The following is a 22,573-nucleotide window of genomic DNA, read 5'->3' on the forward strand; positions in this document are numbered from 1 at the left end:
CCAATTTTTCCCATCATATTTGATATAATATAGTTCTGCAATATGGATTTCTTTATTATTTCAGTAACAAAAGGCTTAATAAATGTTTATTTACATTTTTGTTTTGCAATAAATAAAATAAAATAGTGTTTGTTTAATAAAATCATTTTTAAATGAGAAAAGTTGCCAGTGACAGACCTAGTTTGCGCACTATATTTGCTTTCTTGATTTTCACTGTATTTTGGTTGGGTTGCTCATGTCCTCATAAATATACAAAATTACTCTCCGCCCTCCCCTTGATCCTCAGAAACTGCAGACATGATTTTCATTTTCATGGTTCAATAAATGACTGTCATTTCTCCACCCTCAATGATATACTGACTCTCAGGAGGGCTCCATAAGTTGAAGGTTTGATGACCCACAGCAAGGACAAAAGGAAGTTGGTTCAAATCTAAACTTTATCATGACAGAAAGACAATAACTCTAAATACATTTTAACATAGCGATAATGAGGAAACATCCAGAGAATCTGGCAGAGAGGGAAAAAAAGCATTTAATAATCAGGACTGGGAAGCTGGAATGAATGGCAGATGTTCAGAGTGCTAATGAACTACTGGTGTGGTAAGCTGGAAACTGGGACAAATGAATGAATCCCATAGGTGGGAATTACTAGACAAAAAAAGCAATAAATTCAAATAAAGAAGAAAATCACCAAATGACAGTGATTTCTTTTACATTGTAAGACAGTCCATTAAGCAGAGTTCGACATTACTATAATTATTACACAGCAACATTTTTGGAAGTTCAGTCCATATGTTCATATCTGGCTATGAGTTTCTCCACATAGCTTCATAAATGAGCGACACCTTTAAAGTATCGTCTTCTTAAATTTAGCGGAGACACTGAAGGATTTCAGGGACACTCTTAAAGCTCACTTTGTCATCATGAGAGCCTGGCAGCACATGTAATTTTACCACTGTGGAAGGCGGTAGCGCTATTCAGGTGTGCTCAGTCTCATAGTGGAGACAATAACTGCCTGTGCTGTTCTTTCCTTTGGTAATTGTCTGTTGATTGAGGTCATTGGGACAATTAAAACCATTGAGGGATGAAAAGTGGTAGTGGGAGACTTTAGACAGCTATGCCAGGTGGTGCTGGAGATGAACAAAGCACACGCAGGAGATAATTGGGTGTGGGAAAAGCCGATGAAGTAGAGAGAGGACAATGTACAGAAAGTTGTGTACTGTTGTATGGCAGTTTATTAAATGTGTGAATTTTTTTTTTCCTTTTTTAAGGGTGCATTCACACCAGCCCCTGTTTGGTCCGCTTTGAGTGAGCTATGCTTCATTTGTCTTGAAAGATTGGTTTATTTGGGGAGGTTTGAATGCAGAGTTGAAATCTGATGCAGACCAGAAAAAGCTAACTTTGATCCACCTAAAAACTTAGGACTCAGGTTCGGTTGAAGTGAACTGTGGCACAGTTTGAAAGCATATGTGAATAGCAAGTGGACCATAGACCACTCCCAGAATAGAAACCAAACTTTAGTGCAGAAGATTCTGGGTAAATACCACCAGAACAAACATGTGAGTTTAGTTCTAGCTGGAAAAATATCTTGTGGCCTTTTGCCAATGACAAAAATAAATCCTACAACTACTAAAATCTGATGCTACTCCATATTTGTTCACATTTCGTGATGAAGGACGTTGTTGTTTGTCTCTTCATTAGAAATTTTTGCGTCATTTACTTCAGCAGTTCTTTGTGCAGGTGAAGGAAGGGGTAAAGACGTTCTTCAAAGGGTTTGGTTGGTTTGTCACAGTGCAGCTGAAAATTCAATAAATGTTGCAATTTTGGCTCCAGAGTATCTGGCATGAAAAACACCCTTAAAGTGTTTAAGTTAGCCAGAGAGTGTAATTGGTGATTATGAGGTTCTCTGTGTTTTGGAAGATTTAGATTAAAATCATAATCCTTTCTTCTAGGTTTCATATCTAGCTGCTGTGTTGTGGTTTTATATCCATGTAACAAATGCTAAGTAGTAAAACATCTTCAAATTAAAAAAATGTCTCACAATGATAAAGGTAAGGTTCAACTTTACATAGGAGGGAAAAACATGAGGCCTAAAGGGCAGTATGTGGTTTCATTTAGTTTTTTAGGTTCAGATGAAAACAGATCCTGCCCCTATCAGGAGATTCCTGCTCATAGCACAGCAGACAGCCATGATTACAAATAGTGTAGCTGAATCCATAATATACTTGGAAACACTAGCTATTATAGTCCAAGTGTCAGAAGTTGAATTGCATTATTCATAATGTCAGAAACATGTTAAAAAAAAAAATATGACCTGTCAACAGTTCAGAGCCGAGGTTTTGCTTGTTGCATGATGACTCACTGTAAATCTGAAATAGTTGTTGATGAAAACAAAATGCATCACTCAGCCAAGCCGTGTCAAAAGCAGGTCAGTGGTTTTCCAGGCTGTCGTTTGTGACAACAAAAACTTGATCAACTATTCAAAGTGGGGAAAGGAAATGGTTTCTGGGCATGTAAACGTTGTTTGCCTCAGCTGTGATAGTCGTCTGAATGACGGTTATGAGGCCAGAGTTATAAAATAAATATTCATCTCTCAATATTCTCTGTTATTTATCTACTCTGGCTATTTTATTTTATATTCTTTTTAATGTTCAGGATGTGTTGAAAGTTCTAAACTGTCCTGTCTGTCTTTGCAGATGATGTGGAATTGAAATCTGTTTCAATCTTTGTCTTTTGTGCATGTCTGAGGGAGATTTAAACCAGAAAAGTGGCTGTGATTACATTTAGATTTGTGTCAAAGATTTGTTGTGTACATCAATTGCTTGCAGCTGCTAGCAGCTCACTAAGGCTTTATGGGGTTGACACATATCCTGATTTATTAATGGACCAGCAGCTCCCCCAAAAATGTCAAATTTTAAAGTTGGAGGTAAGGAATAAACAGTCATTTTGTTTTTTTGACTTTCTGTTTTGACCCAGACCTGCTAAATGGTACAAGGAGCACTCATGGCTCTGGCAAACTGGACACACAGTGTGTCTGTAAAAAAACAAACAAAATACATTGGAGAGTCAGTGTCCATGTTTTAAATTGTGTTACGTTGCCTCACTTGCTTTTTCAAAGTTCCAGTGATGTGCAGTGAAAAGTGGAGAGCCTTGCATTCACTGAGGGGAGCAAGTGTTGTGTTGGTAGAAATTAGTACAGCCTCTGAATATAAAGTACTTTAAGACAAGTCAATAGTTGCCTTCTGTTGAAACACTTAGCATTACATGACCTGGATTATTGATCTGCACCAGCATATGGTCTGTAAGTTCTCGGTGGAATTATTTTGTTTTCAGAAACACATTTGTAAAGAGTTCAGGATTGCGCCATATTATTTTCTTTTATTTTACACTTCGACCAGGCACAGCAAGAATTAACGAAGCCCCACCGTCACAAGATGGAAAACAGTTCTTCTTTTTTCCTCTGTTGGGACTGATCTTACTGGTCTGCTTATGCCGTGTTTAATGTCAGTGGAGACATGGGCCGATTTTAAATTCTCATTATGATATCCTTGAGAAAATATTTTTTTTGGGGGGATTGTAGTCTGCCTATGGTTGTAGTTTGGCATTGGCAGCGGAGGAAGTGAATAAAGCCATTCACCTCTGTTGGCCACGCTTCCAAATATTGAGCAATTAGAGTGGATAAAAATGTAGAAGTAAATGTTTTAGACATGTTGTTGCTGGCGAAGATGTCGTTCAGCTCGGCACTTCTCTCTCTGCAGTGGGCGATGGTTGCTCATCAGGCTATAGCAGTAGTCGTTTCAACTTTTAATTCAGTTTGTTTACATTGTGCCAATTCCCAGCATGGCTTAGTTATGATTTTAACTATGACATTTACTTATTAGTTAAGTTTTAAAACTTACAGTAATTTTATCAGAGTCCATTTTTTTGGCGTTCTCTTTATAAAATAAAAACATTGACAGCATTGTTGGCAGCTCTTAGCTTGTTAATTAGTCTCCAGCTTCTCACCTTAAGATGTTTCAGTAAGTGTATTTTATCTGAATGACACCAATTTACAGCAAATATAATCTCAAAGCACTTTACAAAAACAACAGAACTAAAGATTGTGATTTAATTTTGACACAAAGATCTCATTTGAAATGTTCCTACTTGAAAACTATGGTAGCCCACTTAGACAAATCAAACTGAAATGTTTTACTCTTATTACAAATTCTTTCAATCACAGATTTTTGAAACCTTTGTGTTTTGAAATCAGACAACAAAAAACAACATAAAAGCTAGTTCTTAGTTTTCTTAAAATCTTGTCACTCTTAACTTCTTGAACCCTGTATCCTCTCTCATCCTGTGAGATCAATGTGTCATTACTCCCATGCTAACCCTGATTTTTAAATAAATAATTTAATTATTGGGTGAACTAATTATCTTCGAGTTGCACAAAATATGGATTGCATTGCATTGATGAAAAAGAATTGAATTTTATAATTGATCTGTTTATTTTTCATGGTCTTCTCTTCCTAAGCATCAAAAACAAACACGTAAGATTAGCAAAACCCATTTTGGTTTGTTAGATTTAAGGATGCTGATTTTCCATTAGTTTTAAGCAACAAATAGTCAACAAGGGGTATAAAAATAAGCAGACATTTCTTACCATTCAGAAAAACAAATAAAGTGAATGATGAGAATTACCCTCTTAGCAAAGGCAGTGTTACATCAGATTATTTTGAACAACAAATTGGATATCAGCACACTAACACTTTGCCTCCCGACGGTGTGAAGCTGAGCATCAGGACTTAAATCACGATGTTATCTGGTGACCTTTTTGGAGCTGATCCAGCGAGACTGAAATAATGAGTTATGCTCTGGGCTCAGATGATTTCACTTTCAGACATTCAATAAATGTCCCCCTGTCTTTGTCAAATCACCATGGGTGCTGCTGCTCTCAGGAGTTGTCTTTCCAGTGCCTGGTATCAGACTGACTTTCTACTCCTCAGTAAGGAAGAGAACAGGAAAATATGCGTTTACTCGATAACATGAAAATATGATCCAATTAAACTGTTAGACAAATGACCAGTTAGTTTGTTTTCTTTTGCAATACCCCTATTTATGGTCTGACGTCTCATCAGATAATTATAGTGTTGCTGTTTTCAGTTATTTTTACTTAATTCACAATACAAGCGGAATCTTTATGTGACTCTTTATGGGGTCAGAAGTCAGTTTATACTGTAGCACATGTCTCATAAGTGTCAGCTTGTTTATGGTTTTGCTTTTGTCTCTTGCATTATGTGCAGTTTTTTTATTAGACAATATAAAATTTTACTGTCTGTATGCACAGCTGTGCAGGAGTCCTCCTTAGAGTCACGGCAGGCGGGTTGGAATAAAAATGATTAAAAATGCAGAGGGCTGCACCTCTTTCATGTAATTAACAGTGGAAAATCACTGACAGGGAATACAGTTTCTGTTTTTTGTCGCTGCTGTTATTTTTAATTTTCTTGTCATGGTGACTGTCAGCATTAGGCCCTCGGAACAAAATCCATATTCACAATCTCAGATGTCTGGCATGTTTTTGTGGCGTAGGGATGTGAAGATTAACACATTTGTTTTGATTCACAGACATTTGCACACAGGGTGTAAGTACAGCAGGACAATAACGACTGCAAAATCATACCGGTGATTACACTGCTGCTAAATCTAATCAGTTTTTGTTAAAATAAACAACTAAAAATTAAATACCTAAAAATAAATACATTATAGAAATAATGTATCACATTTTGTTAAATTTTCAACAAACCTGGTGTCAAACCGCCTGGGGAAAATCCCTGGGTCTTTACTGTCTGTCACGGCTCAGAATGATTGACAAGCGTCTAGTCACGCCCCCTCGGTTTGCGGGTCATTGAGGCTAATTTTGGTCAAAAGTAATAATAAGTAAAATGCAAAAGTAATGAGCGTTGTTGACATTGAGATTGTGTTATAATTATTTGATAGGTGGGACACCATGCATTGGCCCTCAGCAGAGTCTTGACAGAAAACTGAAAAACAGTGATATAAAATAATAACAGTCTTTATTTATGTACCGCTTACTTTCATGAAGTGCTTTACAAAGGCAGCAAAGAAAACATTTGGTCTTCTGATTTTGAGAGGTGGACAGCTGAAAACAGTGGATAAATGAATATCAGGCTGAACTGAAACTTGAGTAGGAGATTGTTGATAAAAGTGTATCTATATAAGGCATTTAAATGAGGTCACTGATCTAGTTGACCTCCTTTCCGGAGGCATGGTATTCTAGCGCCTCAGGGCTCTGATTTCAAATGATCTGTCCTCTTTGAAAAAGACCAAAGGACCCTAACTGAGAACGTCAAAGCACTGTAAGGTCAGAAATTTGTATAGCAGCTGGGAGAAAGTCCTTGTGAGTAAAAGCTGTCATTTTTTGATACACAGTCAGCACAGAATCCGTCTACAATAATTTAATGAACAATTCTAAAAGGCACACAATGGCATATTGTGTGTAAATGTGCCACAGTTTGGCGCTACTATAAATCAGAAGTGACATTGCTTAGATGTTGATAGCAATGCGTGCATCCACCAGTTGGTTCACTTACTTCAGTGGCTTTGTAGGTTTCCCTCGGCTCCAGCCTGAGGCTAACGCCATTTCTGAGCGAAAGTATCCTGGTGGAAGTGGGAACTTAACAGTGGAGGTGAGAAGTTTACTAGCTGAGGTGTTGGAAAGTTTTCTGCGACCTTTCTTAAAGCAAAACAAGTAGTTTTCAAATTCAACTCATTATTTTGTAAAAACAAGTACCTGCTCTGTTTTTTTTATTTCAGCCAAATTATAGTCCCCTAGTTTAAGGCTTACCTGCTGGTTGGTATATGTAGTTTCACTGAAAATTTGGAGCAAGAAGAAGGCAAGCTTAGAGTTAAAAGCTAAACAGAAGAAGAGGTCTCAGCTGCATGGTAGCTTGATCATGCAAGTGACAAAATGAGCTCATGTCTTTAACATTCACCATTAAATCCTTTTTATCATGTTTTTTGTGACTTGATGGTATAACAGGCTTAAAGTTGACTTAATGGTGGACTAATCTGAAAAAAAAACAATAACAATGTGACTTTACCAAACATCTCTCCTTTTTTAAATGAGTGAATTTGTATGTGGATTAATCATGCTATTAACAAGTTTTAAGTTCAGCCTTAGTAGTCTAATTGAATCCTCTAGTGTATGAAAACACTTATTTAGAGCTTATTGGCAGCAGGCGTGGCTGGGATGTAAACACATCTCAAGGCAGTGCTTTTGTCTTCTTTTAAATCCACTTTTAAAACTTGACAGCAGATTCATGCAGTTTTTTAAGGAATATTTGCAGCCAGTATTTACATAACATAATACACAATTTCATAATCTGTTTTCCTTAGTTTGGAAACCGTATCTGTTGATATATAACTGGTATTTTATTTCTGAAATATATTTTCTCCTAAATATTAAAACACAGAAGAAAATGTATCCAACCTTTTTTTTTTTGCAGAGGTTGGATGTCTTTTTCTGTTTAAAACAATCTAACAGAATTTTGTCTTCTTTTTTTTTTTTTTTTTACAAAAGGACATTTAACATTAGTGGCTGTAAAAATGGCTCGTTTGATCATGGTTTTTGGAGACCCTTTCCTTTCTCCATTCCATATCCTATTTTTTCTGTGCTTGAGTTTTTTTTTTTCTTCATTTTTCTGTGATGCCTCTCATCAGTGACTGTCTGCTCATTGACCCTTGTCTCTTCAACACAGGGTGTTGTCACATGCCGGCTGATGTTTTTATTTGGCAAATTAATCAACATAAATTAGAGACAAATCAAGAATTACTTCCTTTAATGCTTCAAAATAAGAGTCTTAAATGAAGAAAGTAGTTTTAACAAGCATCCGTCCTTTTTAAATTGTATTTATTTAAAAGGGCTCACAAACATAGCTGAAATTACATCAGAGTCATCAAATAAATGCCACTGTTCAAAAGATTTCATTTTGATAAGAAACATTATACTTTTCAAACAGTGAATCTGTCCTTAATTTCTGTTTTCAACAGCTGAGCAAAAATATAAATATAAAAACTTAAACTTACTGGAGGTAAAACGTATTCCATCTACACATAAAAAGGACTGTCGTAAATATGTGGAAGCAGCACTAACAACTTTGACATAACTCAAACTGAATATATGTGAGTTTGTGCTTTTTATTACAAATGTTTTTACTTCTTTGGTCACAGGCCGCATATTTACAGTTTGTGATTATGTGTCGTGTTTGTTGCAGGACAAGAATAATTGCTAATTTATCTTATTGTTTGCCTGATGAAGCAATTGTTGTGATATGGAGAATATATGCCCATGGTTTCCAATGTCACAATGTGCACAAATCACTGAACAAGCATGACGGGGGATTAGCATCACATCACACCGTAGTGGCCTTCAGTTGCTGTGGCTTACACATATATTTAGCATAATTATTATGAAATGCTTACTAATGAGCAGAGGTGTAAGTGCTGCTGCAGTATTTACTGATTTTAATGTTTTTATCACTGAAAATACAACCAGCAGAGCCATTACTGGAATTCAGACGTTCATTATCATTCCTGTTTATCATCAGCTCTTCCTATACAGAGTTTAAATTTTAATTACCCAGACAACAGTTTTTACGTTGTCCTCATGTCAATATTTTATTTAAATCTTGTGCTTTATGACTCTTTCTGATTATTGTGATGTTTCAACAAGAAGGCACCGAAGCTGCTGAATAAAAAAATAACACCTCATAAATTTTCCAGAGTGATGCACAGAATGTCAGAGCTGACAAACCTGTACAATGCTGAACATGAAAATACAAGAAGTGTCTCTCTGCCATGTAGATCCAAATATCATTCATACAGCTTGTGGAACACCAACAGAACCACATTATGACAGCCTGTAATGATATCGCCCTAAAATACACAATATCTCACAGCAAGTGGCTAATGAGAACATAGCTGCTGTGGGCGATGTGTTCAGGAGATATTTATGGCCTGGTGATTTATGTCTACTTTGCTTCATGTGGAACACTTCACGTGAAAATACAGCAAAGAGAAACGTTGGAAGCATCACATTATGAACTGTGTGGACCTTGTCGTTCTCTTTGCTCTGCCTCACTAATAATGGTGTGGCTGAGCTGGGATGAGAGAAGTTGTGTAACTCGGCCCTACAGCCTCCTAAGGTACATACTTGGAGATATAACGGAGAGCTGCACAGTTATAAACTTTGTTCTCTTGTTTTTGCTAATATCAAGTTAAAAGTACACATAGTTTGTAAATCATAATCTCCAGAATTCCCTTTGCTGTTTCCAAATGATGTTTGTGTCCAATCAGAAAATCAAGCTGCTTTCAAAAAAGAAGAGGAGAAAAAAATACCAATGCCAATTAGGCATGGACTGGTTGCCATCGAAAATACGCTTTCAGTACTGCTAAAATTTTCTACTATACAATTCCTGCATGCAACTATTTCACATTGTGTTTGAAGATGTAATCAAAAATCCTGAGTTCCAGTTTTCTCCACTAGTATAGAGCATGGAGTAGTACTGCATTGCAACAAAATGGAGACAAATATTGACTATAAATATTGGTCAATATTTTTAATTGTTTTATTTATCGGACTGGTACCAAATCATTAAAACATGACTAATCGGCTAATACCGATAATAGTTCTGCATTCCTACCTGCGAATATTAATAACCTACCGTTCACAAGTATACTGGCTACAGGAGCAGACATCTTGACTAATTACCCAGCTTTTATCAGCTGGTTGTTCTTCTAGTGCTACTCTGTTAAGGAGCAGACTGTCAAACAAATTATGTGGTAGAAGCACTTAAAATGCTTCAAAGTGTTTGTTGGTGAGTTTATTCTGTCTTTGTTTGAGTCTTATAGTGTTATTCACAAGATTTTACTGTAATTATCAGCATGTTAGCAGCAGTAACTGTAAGTGCTGGTTTTCTAGATTGTATTACACAATTTTGTTTAAAAACAAACATTTGTTATACTGTGAGAATATCACACTTCCATATGTCTATTGCCAAATATTGTTTGCCTATTTGTCATTTGTACATTTTCAGAATTGTAAAGATTATAAAAACAAATCAATATCACTTTCTGGAAACAAGATTGCAAACTGTAATCATTTCAAAACGTGTTTAAAATAAAAAAGTGTAAGCTTCTCCTGGCTGTGCCAGGAGAGCCAGGAGAAGGCTCTTCTAGCAGAAGCCTCTGCTACTTTGCATATTGTTTCTTTGTTTTAAAGAAAAAAAAATGCTTTCTTTAAAACAAAGAGCACAGCAGCTGGAGATCAAACAATATTGCAGACCAAGAACAAAGAAATCTGAAGTGTTGTGTTAAATTTTAAGTTCATCCCTGGTATATTTCTTTTTTTTCCATTTCATTTCCCCACCTCTTGTCAGCTGGTGTCTAAGGATTATTGCTACCAACTCATCAGCATGACTGAAGCTGCCTTAGTAAAGGTGCATGAGATTTTGAAAAATATATCACCTCAAGATTTCATTGAAGTTATGCCAAACTTGCAACACAAAGCACATTCATCTTGTGGAGTTGTAAAATAATGCATTAACGTCTACGTCTTGATGCGCTGTCAGTGTGTGACCCCAACTTGTTAAGTAAGTTTGAGCGACAGACGGGAAACAAATGATTTCTAAGGACTGTAAGAATACCTTAACTGGCTGCTAACAAAGCTAATGTTAGCATTTACTGCAAAGTTTGTACATCTATTATCCTTACATACACTATTTTCCTCTTATATCAGCTGTCATACTTTTATCAAATTCTTAACTTTGCAGCAATCCCTGATACCCAGCGTGCATGTGACAGTGGAAAGGTGGACATCTTCATCTTAACAGGAGTGGAACATAGTTGTGTGCAGATGGCCACATATTGCAGAGTGGCCATCTGCAAGAGCAGAAACTATCTGGGAGAGAAACACAGCAAAAAACATGAACTGATATTAGTATAGTCCATGAAATAAAAAAAATATAATTGAATTTAGCAACAACAATCGCTTATTCATTTTTTTTGTGTAGGATAGAGAAACAGAAAGACGGAGTCAAGTTATCATCCACAGAACGAACATGAGGTTATGAGAAGGAACAGCTCAGCTTTCTGAAAGGACAACGAAACATCTGACAATGAAATAGTCAGATGTTGTTTCTACAAGAGAAAACCTACAAACAGAACATAAAATAGGAAGAGCTGCAGATGATTTCCTATTGGTCCTAAACTAATAGGCTTTTTTTCTACATTTTAAATAAAAGTCTGGTTTGATAATGTCTTGTTCAAAATCCAAAACATTTAAACGGATGATAATTGATCTGGATGGTTCTACACAAAACAGAGATCCTTTAAAACACAATTTGAGATATATGAAATTTTATTCTGCTCATGAAAACACAAAAGGAATATTTTTGATACATCTTGGCAATAAGACCATCTACAAATTAGGCAACCATCTCCCTAAAAACATGATATTTTAAAACAGACGGCAATTTGTCAAACCTTTGCTCTAAGAAAGCAAATGAAAGAGGTTGATCTAAAATTGTTGTGAAACTATTTTGAAGTGTTGTGTATCATCTTCTCCCGGGACTGGATGTATTCCTATACCTCTATTATTAGTACTTCTAGTAAAACAACAGAAAACTTTAAAGAAAAAACAACTTTCTTTGTTGTGCTGAGAACATCAACTGGGAGCTGATGTTGCTGATATTGAAACCTCCGCGTTTCCTGAAGTCTGTGTGCAATCCAGGGACGTAACCACCAATTCAGTTAAATTAGTCATACTTTGGGTTAGCTGCAAATTTCTTCATTGATTTTTTGTTTCTTTTTGGCTCTGTGTTGTGATGCTCAAGACACATTGTTCACACCTCCTTTGTCCCTGGAGAAAACATTTCAAAACCAATGCACCCTAGAAAAAAAAGCAGTGGCTGCAATTTTCCAGGAAGGAACCATGGCCACACAGAGAAAAAGGGAGGCATCTATCTATTCCACTCAGTTTTATAAAGAATAAATATTAGAATATTTTCATCAAATCTATCTTTAGTTCATATTGATTCTACATTTTGCTTTTCTAAGTATTCTGTAATTTAGTAGCATGCCCAGATGTTTTACTCGTTACAAGATAAATTATTTGTTTGACTAAAAAGGCTTCAATTATCACACAAAAATGAATAATTCTTGTCATCCATTCAATTTAATCAGTGTGTTTAGACTAAATATAGTCTAAAAAATAGACTATTTTTTAATCTAAATCCCTGTGCTTTCCAAAGAGCCTGCAGTGGATAGACATGCAGGCAGACCATGATGGTGCATTTAGGACTTTTCCTTAACTGCATTCCTCATGCTAATTTGTCTTAAAAAACATTAATCCCTAGTGGTCATCAGAAAACATCATTAGAGTTTTGCCCAACAACTCTTAAGCACACATGGGTTTGTTTCATAATTTTGTGAACTCATAGAGAAAATGAGCCAATTAAAGACCACTAGTGGCTTCTTACACACATCTAAACAATATTTCAAAGCTGTTTGCAACATTGTTGTTGGCTGTTGAATGAAATGCATTGACTTTTACTGTTGTTAAAGGAGCAGTATTATGTAAAATCCATATTTTTTAAGCTTTCTATCATGTTATGATTTTTTTCTCATAAAAAATATACCTGGAGTTTTGCGTTGATTCGTTCATGCATGTTTCAGAAATCCTTGAAGAAGTGTTTGGTCTTACAAAGCTCTGCCTATTTCTGCAAAGCTCCTCCTTCTATCTGCAGTCTCCAACTCAGCTTCTGCATTTATTGAACTACAGAAAACAGATAGTTACTTAATTTTGCTATAAAATGGGAGTATGTGCCTGGAAAATACATAATACCCCCTCTTTAAAGGTTTCTGTTTCAAAATGGATCAAGGATAAAGCCAGACTGTATTTTTAAAAATGTATAGTAATCAATCAGATTTATTTGGATAGCAGAGTTTAGCAACATGCCAGTTCAAAGTACTTTACATCATTAAAACATAGAAAAAAAAACTTTATAAACACACATAGTCAACAACTGTTGACTAGTCTTAGTAGACTAGTTGTCATACAACTGACAGGAAACTGGTCATTTCAGTCATTAAGGACTTAGAGTAAAATGACCTGTGAAGTTCTCTGTTTCTTTTCTAGAAAAAAAAAAAATTATGGTTTTTTGTAAGATGAGAAATTATGTCTGATAAAAAAAAACACATGAAATAACAGAGTGAATACATATAATGCAGAATAACTACTACAGCCCAGCTGACCCTTATTCTCTCAAAGAGAAGTTATAAAGAATGCCTGTCATGCTCCTGCCCCTGCTCTGCCTCTGAATATGCATGTCTTTTTTTTCACACGCCTGTTTGCTAGTGAGATGATAAAGAAGTCACGGTGGAGCGAAAGTGTGAGCACCTTTTCCAAAAAGGAGACCGCTGTCAGACAGCGGTCTAGACAGATGACCTTCAGCTGTTTAATTGTTTACATCAGTGAGCAAAGAGAATAAAAACCGAGATCGTGTAAAAAATACAACGCTGCCCATAATTTTTTCTCTTTAATTGAAAATGATTACATTTACAGAGAAGTTAATTAACTGTGGCAAACAGAAATGGAACAAGCGAGTAATCATCTATTTGCTTTATGTCTTGCTGTATATGTGTTATTTCTATATACGTTATGTGTTGATTTCATCAAGATTTAATACTACTGTGTTTTGTAATGCAAAACACATATGATTGTTTAGTCACTTTTTGGACATGGACATTCTTCTGTCCAACATTACAGCTTTTGGTGCCACTTTATGTAGGACCTAAATAGTGCTTTGAAACAATTACAGCTGCTATTTCTATTATTAAAAAGAAAAGGGAGCAAATTGAAGGTTCTAATGAAAGTTTTTTTTGTTTTTTTCAGATGAATGGGAAAACAGTTTTTTCTATGGAAACAAAATTAGAGCGTCTGCAGAATACGCAATAATGTTGAAATAATGTCTTTTAACACTTCACATTTGAATTGCTTTGCAGCACTCATTTTTGGGGTTTTTTGGCAATCAATTCAACCAAACACTGGGAAGTTATTCCAAAACTTTTTAAATTGGCTGCGACAAGCCATTTAAAAGTAAGAAATGTCAAATGCCACAGATTATTGTGCAAAGGGCAGACTGTTAATACTCTTAGCAGATGATTAGATGGAGCATCTGTCAATCCCGCTCTGTCGTGAGCCAAATTCAGCCGTCAGATCAACAAGACATTTCCCGCGGATCTTGTCAGTGAATAGGAGTTAGCCCTAATTCCCTCCCCTTTCCTACATGCAAGCACAAGACACAGAAACAAAAACTTTTTTGTGTTTGAAACTTGTGTTTTTCTAAATCTGAGCAAAGTCCGGAAACGAATAAATGAAACCGACAAGCAGAAGAACGTCTTGGTTTGGAAAATGATAAACAACTGTGGAGAGTCTTGTCATTTGAAAATCAGTGTTGTCAGTGGAAAAAACTCACAACAGTTTTAAATTCACTGAAAAATAGAACGTTTTAAATTCACTGAAAAATAGAAGGCCTTAGAAAAAGGTGTTCTTAGCCGATGAACTATTTGACATTTTGTCTCTTTCTAACTATATGATTTTATGTATTTTATAACAATTTTATATGGGTTGTATTAAACAGTTGACAAAATCCCCATTTACTTTGATACCGTAAATAGAATCCAGTACAACCAGTTCCCATCAGATAGGATTTTATTAGTAAGACGTCCTTTGTGTAATGTTCTTAAGAACGTTATTGAAGAAATTGCTTAATGAAGGCTAAAGATGAAGTTTTTGGAAAGTAACAAATAAGTAAAGTGGGCTTAGGCTATTAAACAATAACCCAAGCTTTAGATCTAATGGATCACTTTTAAATCCAGAATTGGAAAGAGAACATGGCACAATGTACATAGTATTTTGTGTTGCTCTATCACACATGATTTAAAGGAAATACATCCAGGTTTTTGGTTGCAACAAAACAATAGATGTTTCCACATCTGACAGTCTGGTAGACTTGGTCCGATTTGGGACCAAAACTGCAACATTTGCTACATTTTCAGCTGCTGTGGTTCCTTTTCACACTGCACTGTGTAAAACGAACCAAACCCTCAGAAAAAACTGTCAACACTGTCGCCTGTGGTGGCGCTGCACCAAGAAGCACTGAAGAAAATGACACAAAAATCTCTAAATAGGTCACTGAGCGTAACGTCCTCCATCACAAAATGTTAGCAGAATTGGAGTAGCGTGAGATTTTAGCGGTTGGAGGATTTCTCTTTTGTCATTTTTAAGAGACCACAAGCCATTTCTCCCATGATTCTACCAAGTCATAGTCACCATCATTATCATATGTAAAAGAGCATGTACTTATTCAGTGAGTCCATCATAATATTCCTCATTCTGCCATACAAAATATTTTCCTGTCACAAGCTATTCATGCTGTGTACTTGGCACATACATGCTTCTATCCCATAGTCGTGTTAATATGACTATAGAATGAGTGCCAATCGCAGTCTGACAAAACTCAAAACATTTGATTTTCCTCAGCACAGAACTTGCTAAAAGAGGCAAAGTGATGAGACTGAATATAAAAAGGAAACACTTCAGGGATGTAAAACCTTGTTGTTTAAAATAAAACTGGAAAGTGGGAGCTGTCCTTCTATGCATAAGTGATTTACGTCCTCTCACCTACAGTTTTTTCCTTCTCACTCTTTTACAGGCGTGGCTTTCATGAAGAAGCTGACCTGCTAACATTCTAGCAGAAGGGACCCTCATCCACAAGTATGGGGTCACCATGGAAACCATTTCTCATCCTGTCTGTCATCAGTGGCCTTTCAGGTAAGGAATTCAAAAGATAGCGTCAGAGATAATAGGAAATAAATGTAGTGAATAATCTCTTTAAGCACTGGCATTACAGCTGTGTAGTATTCATTGAACTGTTCAGATGATGACAGGGGAGTTGCACTCAGTGAAGGTGACTCAGTTGAGAGAATTGTCCTTGTGGATGAATGGATGAAGGAGGAAACTTTTAATTCTTGGACAGAAGGAATCTACATCATTTCAATCATGAGTTTAGCTTATCTGGGAGGAAATTGAGATAGTTTAACATTCCAACTGCGTTTTTTTCTTTTGGTCTCTGACAATTTGACAACTCCTGACTAAAAATTCCTTCCTTCTCTGTTCAAAAAAATGGAAAATGTCATTCAGTTTCATTGACAAACTACCTTCCCGGCCTTTGGGTGCCGGTAGCAATTAAAACTGCAACATGACAGTGCTAATGTTCCATCTTTAATGCTTTGCCTTCTCATTTTCTCAGCGTGATTCAGAGTGAGTGCAGAATTTAAAGCTCAATTGCCTTTTCTCGGTCAGTTCAGAGGCATGTGTTTGCCACTCTAATGGATTTTGCCCTTTAAATGGTTCTTTTAGGCCACCAGAGGAGGGTTATGCACTCCGTGGCTCTCTCCGAGCTTCGTTTATGGGACTCATACAAACAGCTCTGACCTCTCTTTTCCCCTTGTTAAACCATACTATTAAATGGCAACAACAGTTTCTTAACTTTTGAGCCTTGTCCTTCGAGACTGTTGCATTCTGAGTAAATAGTTTTTGTTTTTAGAAGAGAGAGAACAGATTGTTTCTTGTTTGTGTTTTTCAAATGCCAATTGCCAGTTATGATGTTGGCCTACTAACCGGTGGCAATTGGAACACTTCCTGGTAATTTCTAGTTAACCAATTTGTGCAGCTCAGATTATTACATGTAATGAGCCACCTGCACAAACGGCAAAAACTACTGTCCCTTTTTGTTTTCTGTTCTTTTTTTTTTCAGTCAAGATGGTAACAAGCTCGTTGTCTTTTGCTGCTGTTTTATAATTAGTTGCTGATTATTCTGAGAATTGTTCAGCTGGATGAGGTCATTGTTTGATTGAGTGATATTACAATCAATTTGACAAGAGAAAATTAATAAGCCTGTCTTCATGTAGCGCATAGTCGTGCTCTCAGCAATCCAAAAATAGAAAAGAAAACTTATCACCCTCTAATACTGCTGTATAGTTGAATGAGCAAAAATGTCTTTCTTTGAGCAAATATTAAGTGTAATAGGATCAGACTGAAGAGATTTTGTAAAATTCAACTGCTGTGCTCTAAAGACTACTGATTTAAAATCAACTCTGTTTATTTTTTGCCAACTCAGTCCTGGTACAGAAATGGACAGATTTAGGCTCTGGTAGATTTGACACAGAAGTGTTTGGAAGTGGTTTTGTTTTGCTTTTCAGCCAAATATCAGAATCAGCGTCAGCTTTGTTTCATTCAAGATTGTGTGCATAAATGAGGAGTGAGGAGTATAGAGTATGAATAGAAAAACTTCAGAGGAAATAAAATAAGTACAAAGAAACTAGTTATCCATGTATTTACTGCCATGTTTTTAATAAGAAAGGAAACCCAAAGTTTGATGTGTGCAAAAATGCTTATTTGGTTTCATAGTGGAGTAGCTGACTACTGTGGCTGTAAGGTGTTCATTGTGTAATAAGAGAGAAATAAACTGTCTCTGTGGCACAAAACTGCCTACTTTGGAAGCTCAAACACACTAAATATACACCAATATGTACAGCGGAAACTGTCTGGGCAATACCACGCTAACTACAGTTTCCCATATCTCCGGTCTTGGGGCTACAGCCAAAGAAAATGAATGTTCCTCCTGGCTTGGTCGCTTTGCAAACACCAGTCATAAGCGTATCGAGTAACATTGTGTCTAGGTATTTCAGCTGCATCGTCTTTTGAATATTTTAGATATGCTCTTTGGAAAACAACAAATAGGCAAATTTTATGTGAATAATTGAGTTATGTTCCACAGAAAAATATGCAAAGAGGTGAATCTGTGAATAGGCTGTAGCTCAAAATGGAAATGTGTGAAGAATGATTAAGCTCTTTCTAGTTTCCTTACAAACCCAACAAATTGTGACACCTTTGATTAATATTGGGTTAAAATTAAAACTACCCAGCTTCTGTCTGAAGAACTCAACCCAGTTTTATGTATGAAAAACACTGAATGAAACGTTGCCTGTCTAGGTTGACTTTATGACCACATATTTGGTCAAAGCTTGAATTCTGAACATAACATGTGATAGCTAGCTTCCGCCAGCAAATGCAAGATTAAGATTGGCTCAAATGAAGAAGCTCATGTGCTGTGAACTAGGGGCATAAAGTAACCCCCTGGTATTATTATCACACAACATAATTTACTATCTTGCTATTTCTTTTTGAATCTTGTTGAAGAGGTTTAGTAAAGTCTGAACAAATTGTGTTATTCAAAATGGCGGTCACGTTTTGGCCCAATGCTTCATTAAAAATACCCAACTTTTATCCCAGAAGCAGAAGCACAGTATTTGTCTTTGATGAATCACCAATTAGGTTATCTGGGTGTAAGATCATATCTGTTATTTTTAATTCAAGATTAATCAATAACTCAGCCTTAGGACATTAAATTGTAAGCAACAACAGACAAACTTGTTACACCTAGAGATGTAAGAGGTATAAATTTGCATAGTCAGTGTTGGGTACATACCAAATCAGCTTGACACCATTAGGGTACCTTTTAAGTCTGTATTAGGTTTTTTTCCTCAATTCTCATGAAAAAGAGAAGAATAATTCACAACAATAACAAATAGATGGATTTAAACTACCTGTAAGTCCATCTAACCATAGATGGATTTTTATCTGGGTCAACCTTTCCTGTACAGCTAGCACTCAGATTTACATAGATAGGAGAGAAAGCAAAATGACTTAAATAGAGTAAAGCCCACAGAGTCCCACAGTGCTTTAAGGCCACCACCATTAGCCCCGCTCCAAAAAAGGGACACAGCTTCAGAGCTCATTGACTGCTTACCCCAACTATATGAAGTGCTTTTAGTGGCTTGTTCTGAACCAGCTCCCTCTTACAGTGGACCCGCTGCAGTTTGCATACCACACAAATTGGTCAACAGTTGAAGGGATCTCACTCCCTGTCACAACTGGAGCACCTCAACTCCCATGTGAGAATATTGTTTTATAGACTTCAGCTCAGCATTCGATACCATAATTCCCTTGCAGCTCAAGTTACATCTGCCTGGACTGAACACCTCCTCCTGAAACTTTTTCCTGGACTTCCTTTCTGGACGATTTCAAAGTCCAGATTGGCTGCACAAGCTCCAACACATTGAGCACAGGAGCCCCCCATAGTTCCAAACTACCAGGATAAGATCACTCAACATTAAGAAATAATTTAACGTATTTTCATATATTTGTTTCAAGATCATCAACATTGTATGTCTCAGGAAATCACATCTTTATCTTAACATAATGTCGAGATAAGGACCCATTTATTCTCAGTCAAAAGTGTGATGTGTGTGCATACATTTGCTTTTGTGTATGGATTTGTACACAAAAAGTTTGATGTCTGAGGGTTGATATCACTGCAGCTATTAAATGCCGTATTTCAGTAAGGGAGCCGCACTCCAAACTGGTTTCAAATATTATCAGCAACTGAAGCTATGAGTAGCTATCCCCACTGATATGATGGTGTCTTTGTCCATTAAAATACTTTGACACGATGGTTTGTGTAATGGATTATTGACCTACTGTTCACTCTGAATACTCTGAAAACGCTTGCTTTGAAGACAGTAGATTCTGTGTTCAATTTTTTTCCACTTGTACTGTCTCCCCTGTCAAGTTCTTTTCATTCCGCAGATATTTAAATCATGCGGAGGCAGAGAGGGCAGCACAATTAGATTTCTCTTATGTATAAAAGTGGGTTGGGCTGGCATGATGTCTGAGGCCATTTTTTTTCTCCCCCATAGTCAGCCACTGATTGAAATAAAATGTTGCTCCGAGTGTTAAGTGCGGAATGGTAATTCACCTTTTCCTCTGCTAACTCCGAGCTATCTAAATATTAAAAGTGGGTTGCAGGAAATATAGAAGTATAGTGCCATATAAGTAATGCATGAAGTCATTTTCGCGAAGGGCAAAAGAGTCACACACCAGGGTTATGATTGTGTGGGGAAACAAATGAATATTTACATTTGCTACACAGAGACTCTGTTATTAATATATTGCAGTGATTGGAAACCACAGAAAATGTGTGTTAAAAAATGGTGGTAAGCAATGTAGATAATTCCAATCACCAGTTATTTTAGTAACTTTGAGAACAAGGTTGGTACTAGCAATGGGACAGTACTGTATAACAACAACTCTTATGACTTGTACTTAGTTCAGACAAACTGAGATATGCAAAATCTATTTCCAGTCCTACCATCTGAGACTAGTGGATCTTCTCCAGCTGGCAGGAGAGTCTGACTTGTGACTGCTTTCTTATATGAGCAACTGGAGTCTGGGAAAGAGAGGAAAAAAATATATTTTTGATTGAACATTACAATTAGAGCTCTGGCATTCAATCAGCAGGCAAAGGATATAAATTCGGCATTTCAGAGTGCATAAATTTGTGTTCTTATACCAATAATTTTTAAACTGCTGTGTTGGGTTGAACAATGATAGCTTCCTTTTTTTATTTCTGGTGGATTTCAATAGTTTTTGTACTTGGTTATGAAAAATGGAAATGCACTATGTATAAAAGTTTCTGAAATCTGAATTTATTCAACATAAACTAAGGTTAAAACTAAAGTTTCTAATATAAAGTGTGAAAGGCAGTGAAATCAGAGGTGTCTGGTGTGATTGAGTGGGGAATGTGTGTGGAAGTGCTGTAATGTGCAATCAAAATAATCTACAAATCAAAAGGAGGAAGCATGTCTGCCTGTGGAGGAGAGACATTAGCTGCTAGTCAGGCTTTAAATCATACGGCCTCTTCACTTCCTCAGATATTCCAAATCAGTAATCAGTGTTGAGAAGAAAAGGCAAATGCTCGACCTAACCACAAGGTCTGTAACATCACCATTTACATTTTTTCCATTACCAACTTCAGTGCATTTTTGTGAATTTTATAAGAGAAAAGCAGACTTTAACTTCAGCCCTCGAGGTCCGGTGTCCTGTAACTTTAAGATTCACACCTGAGTTAAATAATCAGGCCATTAGCAAGACTCTGGAGACTTTGACTTGCATACAGAGGATTACAACCATTTGAATTAGAATGGCTTTGATTCAGCCATTTGACATTTTATATTAGTTGATGACAATTGTTACTGAAACATCCAAAATTCTCTCAAACTGATAGAATGACTTTTTCTCTTTTTTCCAACTTTCCTTTTGAACTGTTGTACAATTTTTTTCCCCCTTCCAGTCCAGCCTATATTTTTAAGTGTATGTTGGGCGCATATTGTGTCTATTCTTTCAATTATGTGTACCCTGTATACGTTGTCCATGGGCGATTGAGATTCATTGTTCAGTGCACTGATTGACTACATTTCCCTTTATAACACTCTCAACATTATGAATGGTGTCACATAGAAAACAATTTGATGTGACCACTGTTTCCTGATCAGCAGTTTTCTGTGCGAGTCAGTTCATCACAAAGTTCGCGTAACTGCTCGTAAAAATTGTCCTTTGGGCGTACGGATCCGGTGGATGTACGCTTTGAATCTGTATGGAGTCTGCCATGAGCACGAACCTCCAAGGAATGAAATGTGTCCTAGAAAGCAATATGAAACTGCTGCTGCAGAAGTTGTTAGCTTAAGAAAGTGAGTTAGTTGATGCCATCAACCTTGCTCAGCTGCCCTTAAGAAGATTCAACAGCTAAAACCTTTTCTCTGGCTACATCCCAGAGAATGCCATGTGGGTCTGGGTTGAACTTTGGTGAAATTAATACTCTCTTCTGAAGATATTGATCATGTGTCTATTGTGATACAAATCAGTATTATTTTATACTAGTGATTCTGGAAGAAAACCTCCTGTAAAAGAAAATCTCCAAGAGCTATAATTTAGAGATGCACCGATATGAAAATTTGGGCTCATATTGATATCCGATATTAATGTTGCTGTTATGGCCGATAACCAATATTTAATATTAAATACATTTCTCTAATGTTTTGACACCTTTTGGGAAAAAATACCAGAAACAGACAGCAACAAGATGGGAATAAATATTGGTTGTTAATATCAGCCCAGTTTTGATGGTTGGGCCAAAACCAATATGTTAAAAAATGACTTTCGGCCAATGATGGTGCCGATATACCATGCATTCCTTGCATGAATACTTTAAGTAAAATAAGATGCTGCAAAACCTGTCTATAGCCTCAAAGTTTTCATGTGTTATAGAAACCCACAACAAAAACGTGCATCGATAAAGCAGAGTATGGAGAAGATGTTCATATTTTCCATTAAAGCCTGCATTATACAGCGTCAGTGCCGGTTCATACCCCAGCAAGGTTGATTCAGCTCATTTGATCCCCTTAGTACACCAAGAGTAATGAAAAAAAGAATAGGGCTTAGTGAGTAGTATATTGTGATAGGAGGTAAGGCGAGGTTGCATATGATGTATGGATTGTTCCATCTGTAATGATATTCAGCTGAATAAATGGTCTCAAGCATAATCAGCTT

The 22,573-nt window shown here is 36.5% G+C and overlaps 1 protein-coding gene across 2 annotated transcripts in view; it reads left to right on the top strand.

Annotated features, from left to right (window-relative positions):
• Nucleotides 1-22,573, top strand: part of cntn5 (contactin 5) — a 148,709-nt gene that overhangs the window by 25,296 nt on the left and 100,840 nt on the right. For both annotated transcript variants that reach the window (XM_027999310.1, XM_027999311.1), the window contains exon 2: nucleotides 15,777-15,895. In XM_027999310.1, coding sequence (XP_027855111.1) covers nucleotides 15,841-15,895 — 55 coding nt within the window. In that variant the 5' untranslated portion in view covers nucleotides 15,777-15,840. The remainder of the gene's footprint in view (nucleotides 1-15,776; nucleotides 15,896-22,573) is intronic.

This window comes from Xiphophorus couchianus, chromosome 18 (assembly GCF_001444195.1).
Source record: "Xiphophorus couchianus chromosome 18, X_couchianus-1.0, whole genome shotgun sequence".
In the NCBI taxonomy this organism is placed as follows: Eukaryota; Metazoa; Chordata; class Actinopteri; order Cyprinodontiformes; family Poeciliidae; genus Xiphophorus; species Xiphophorus couchianus.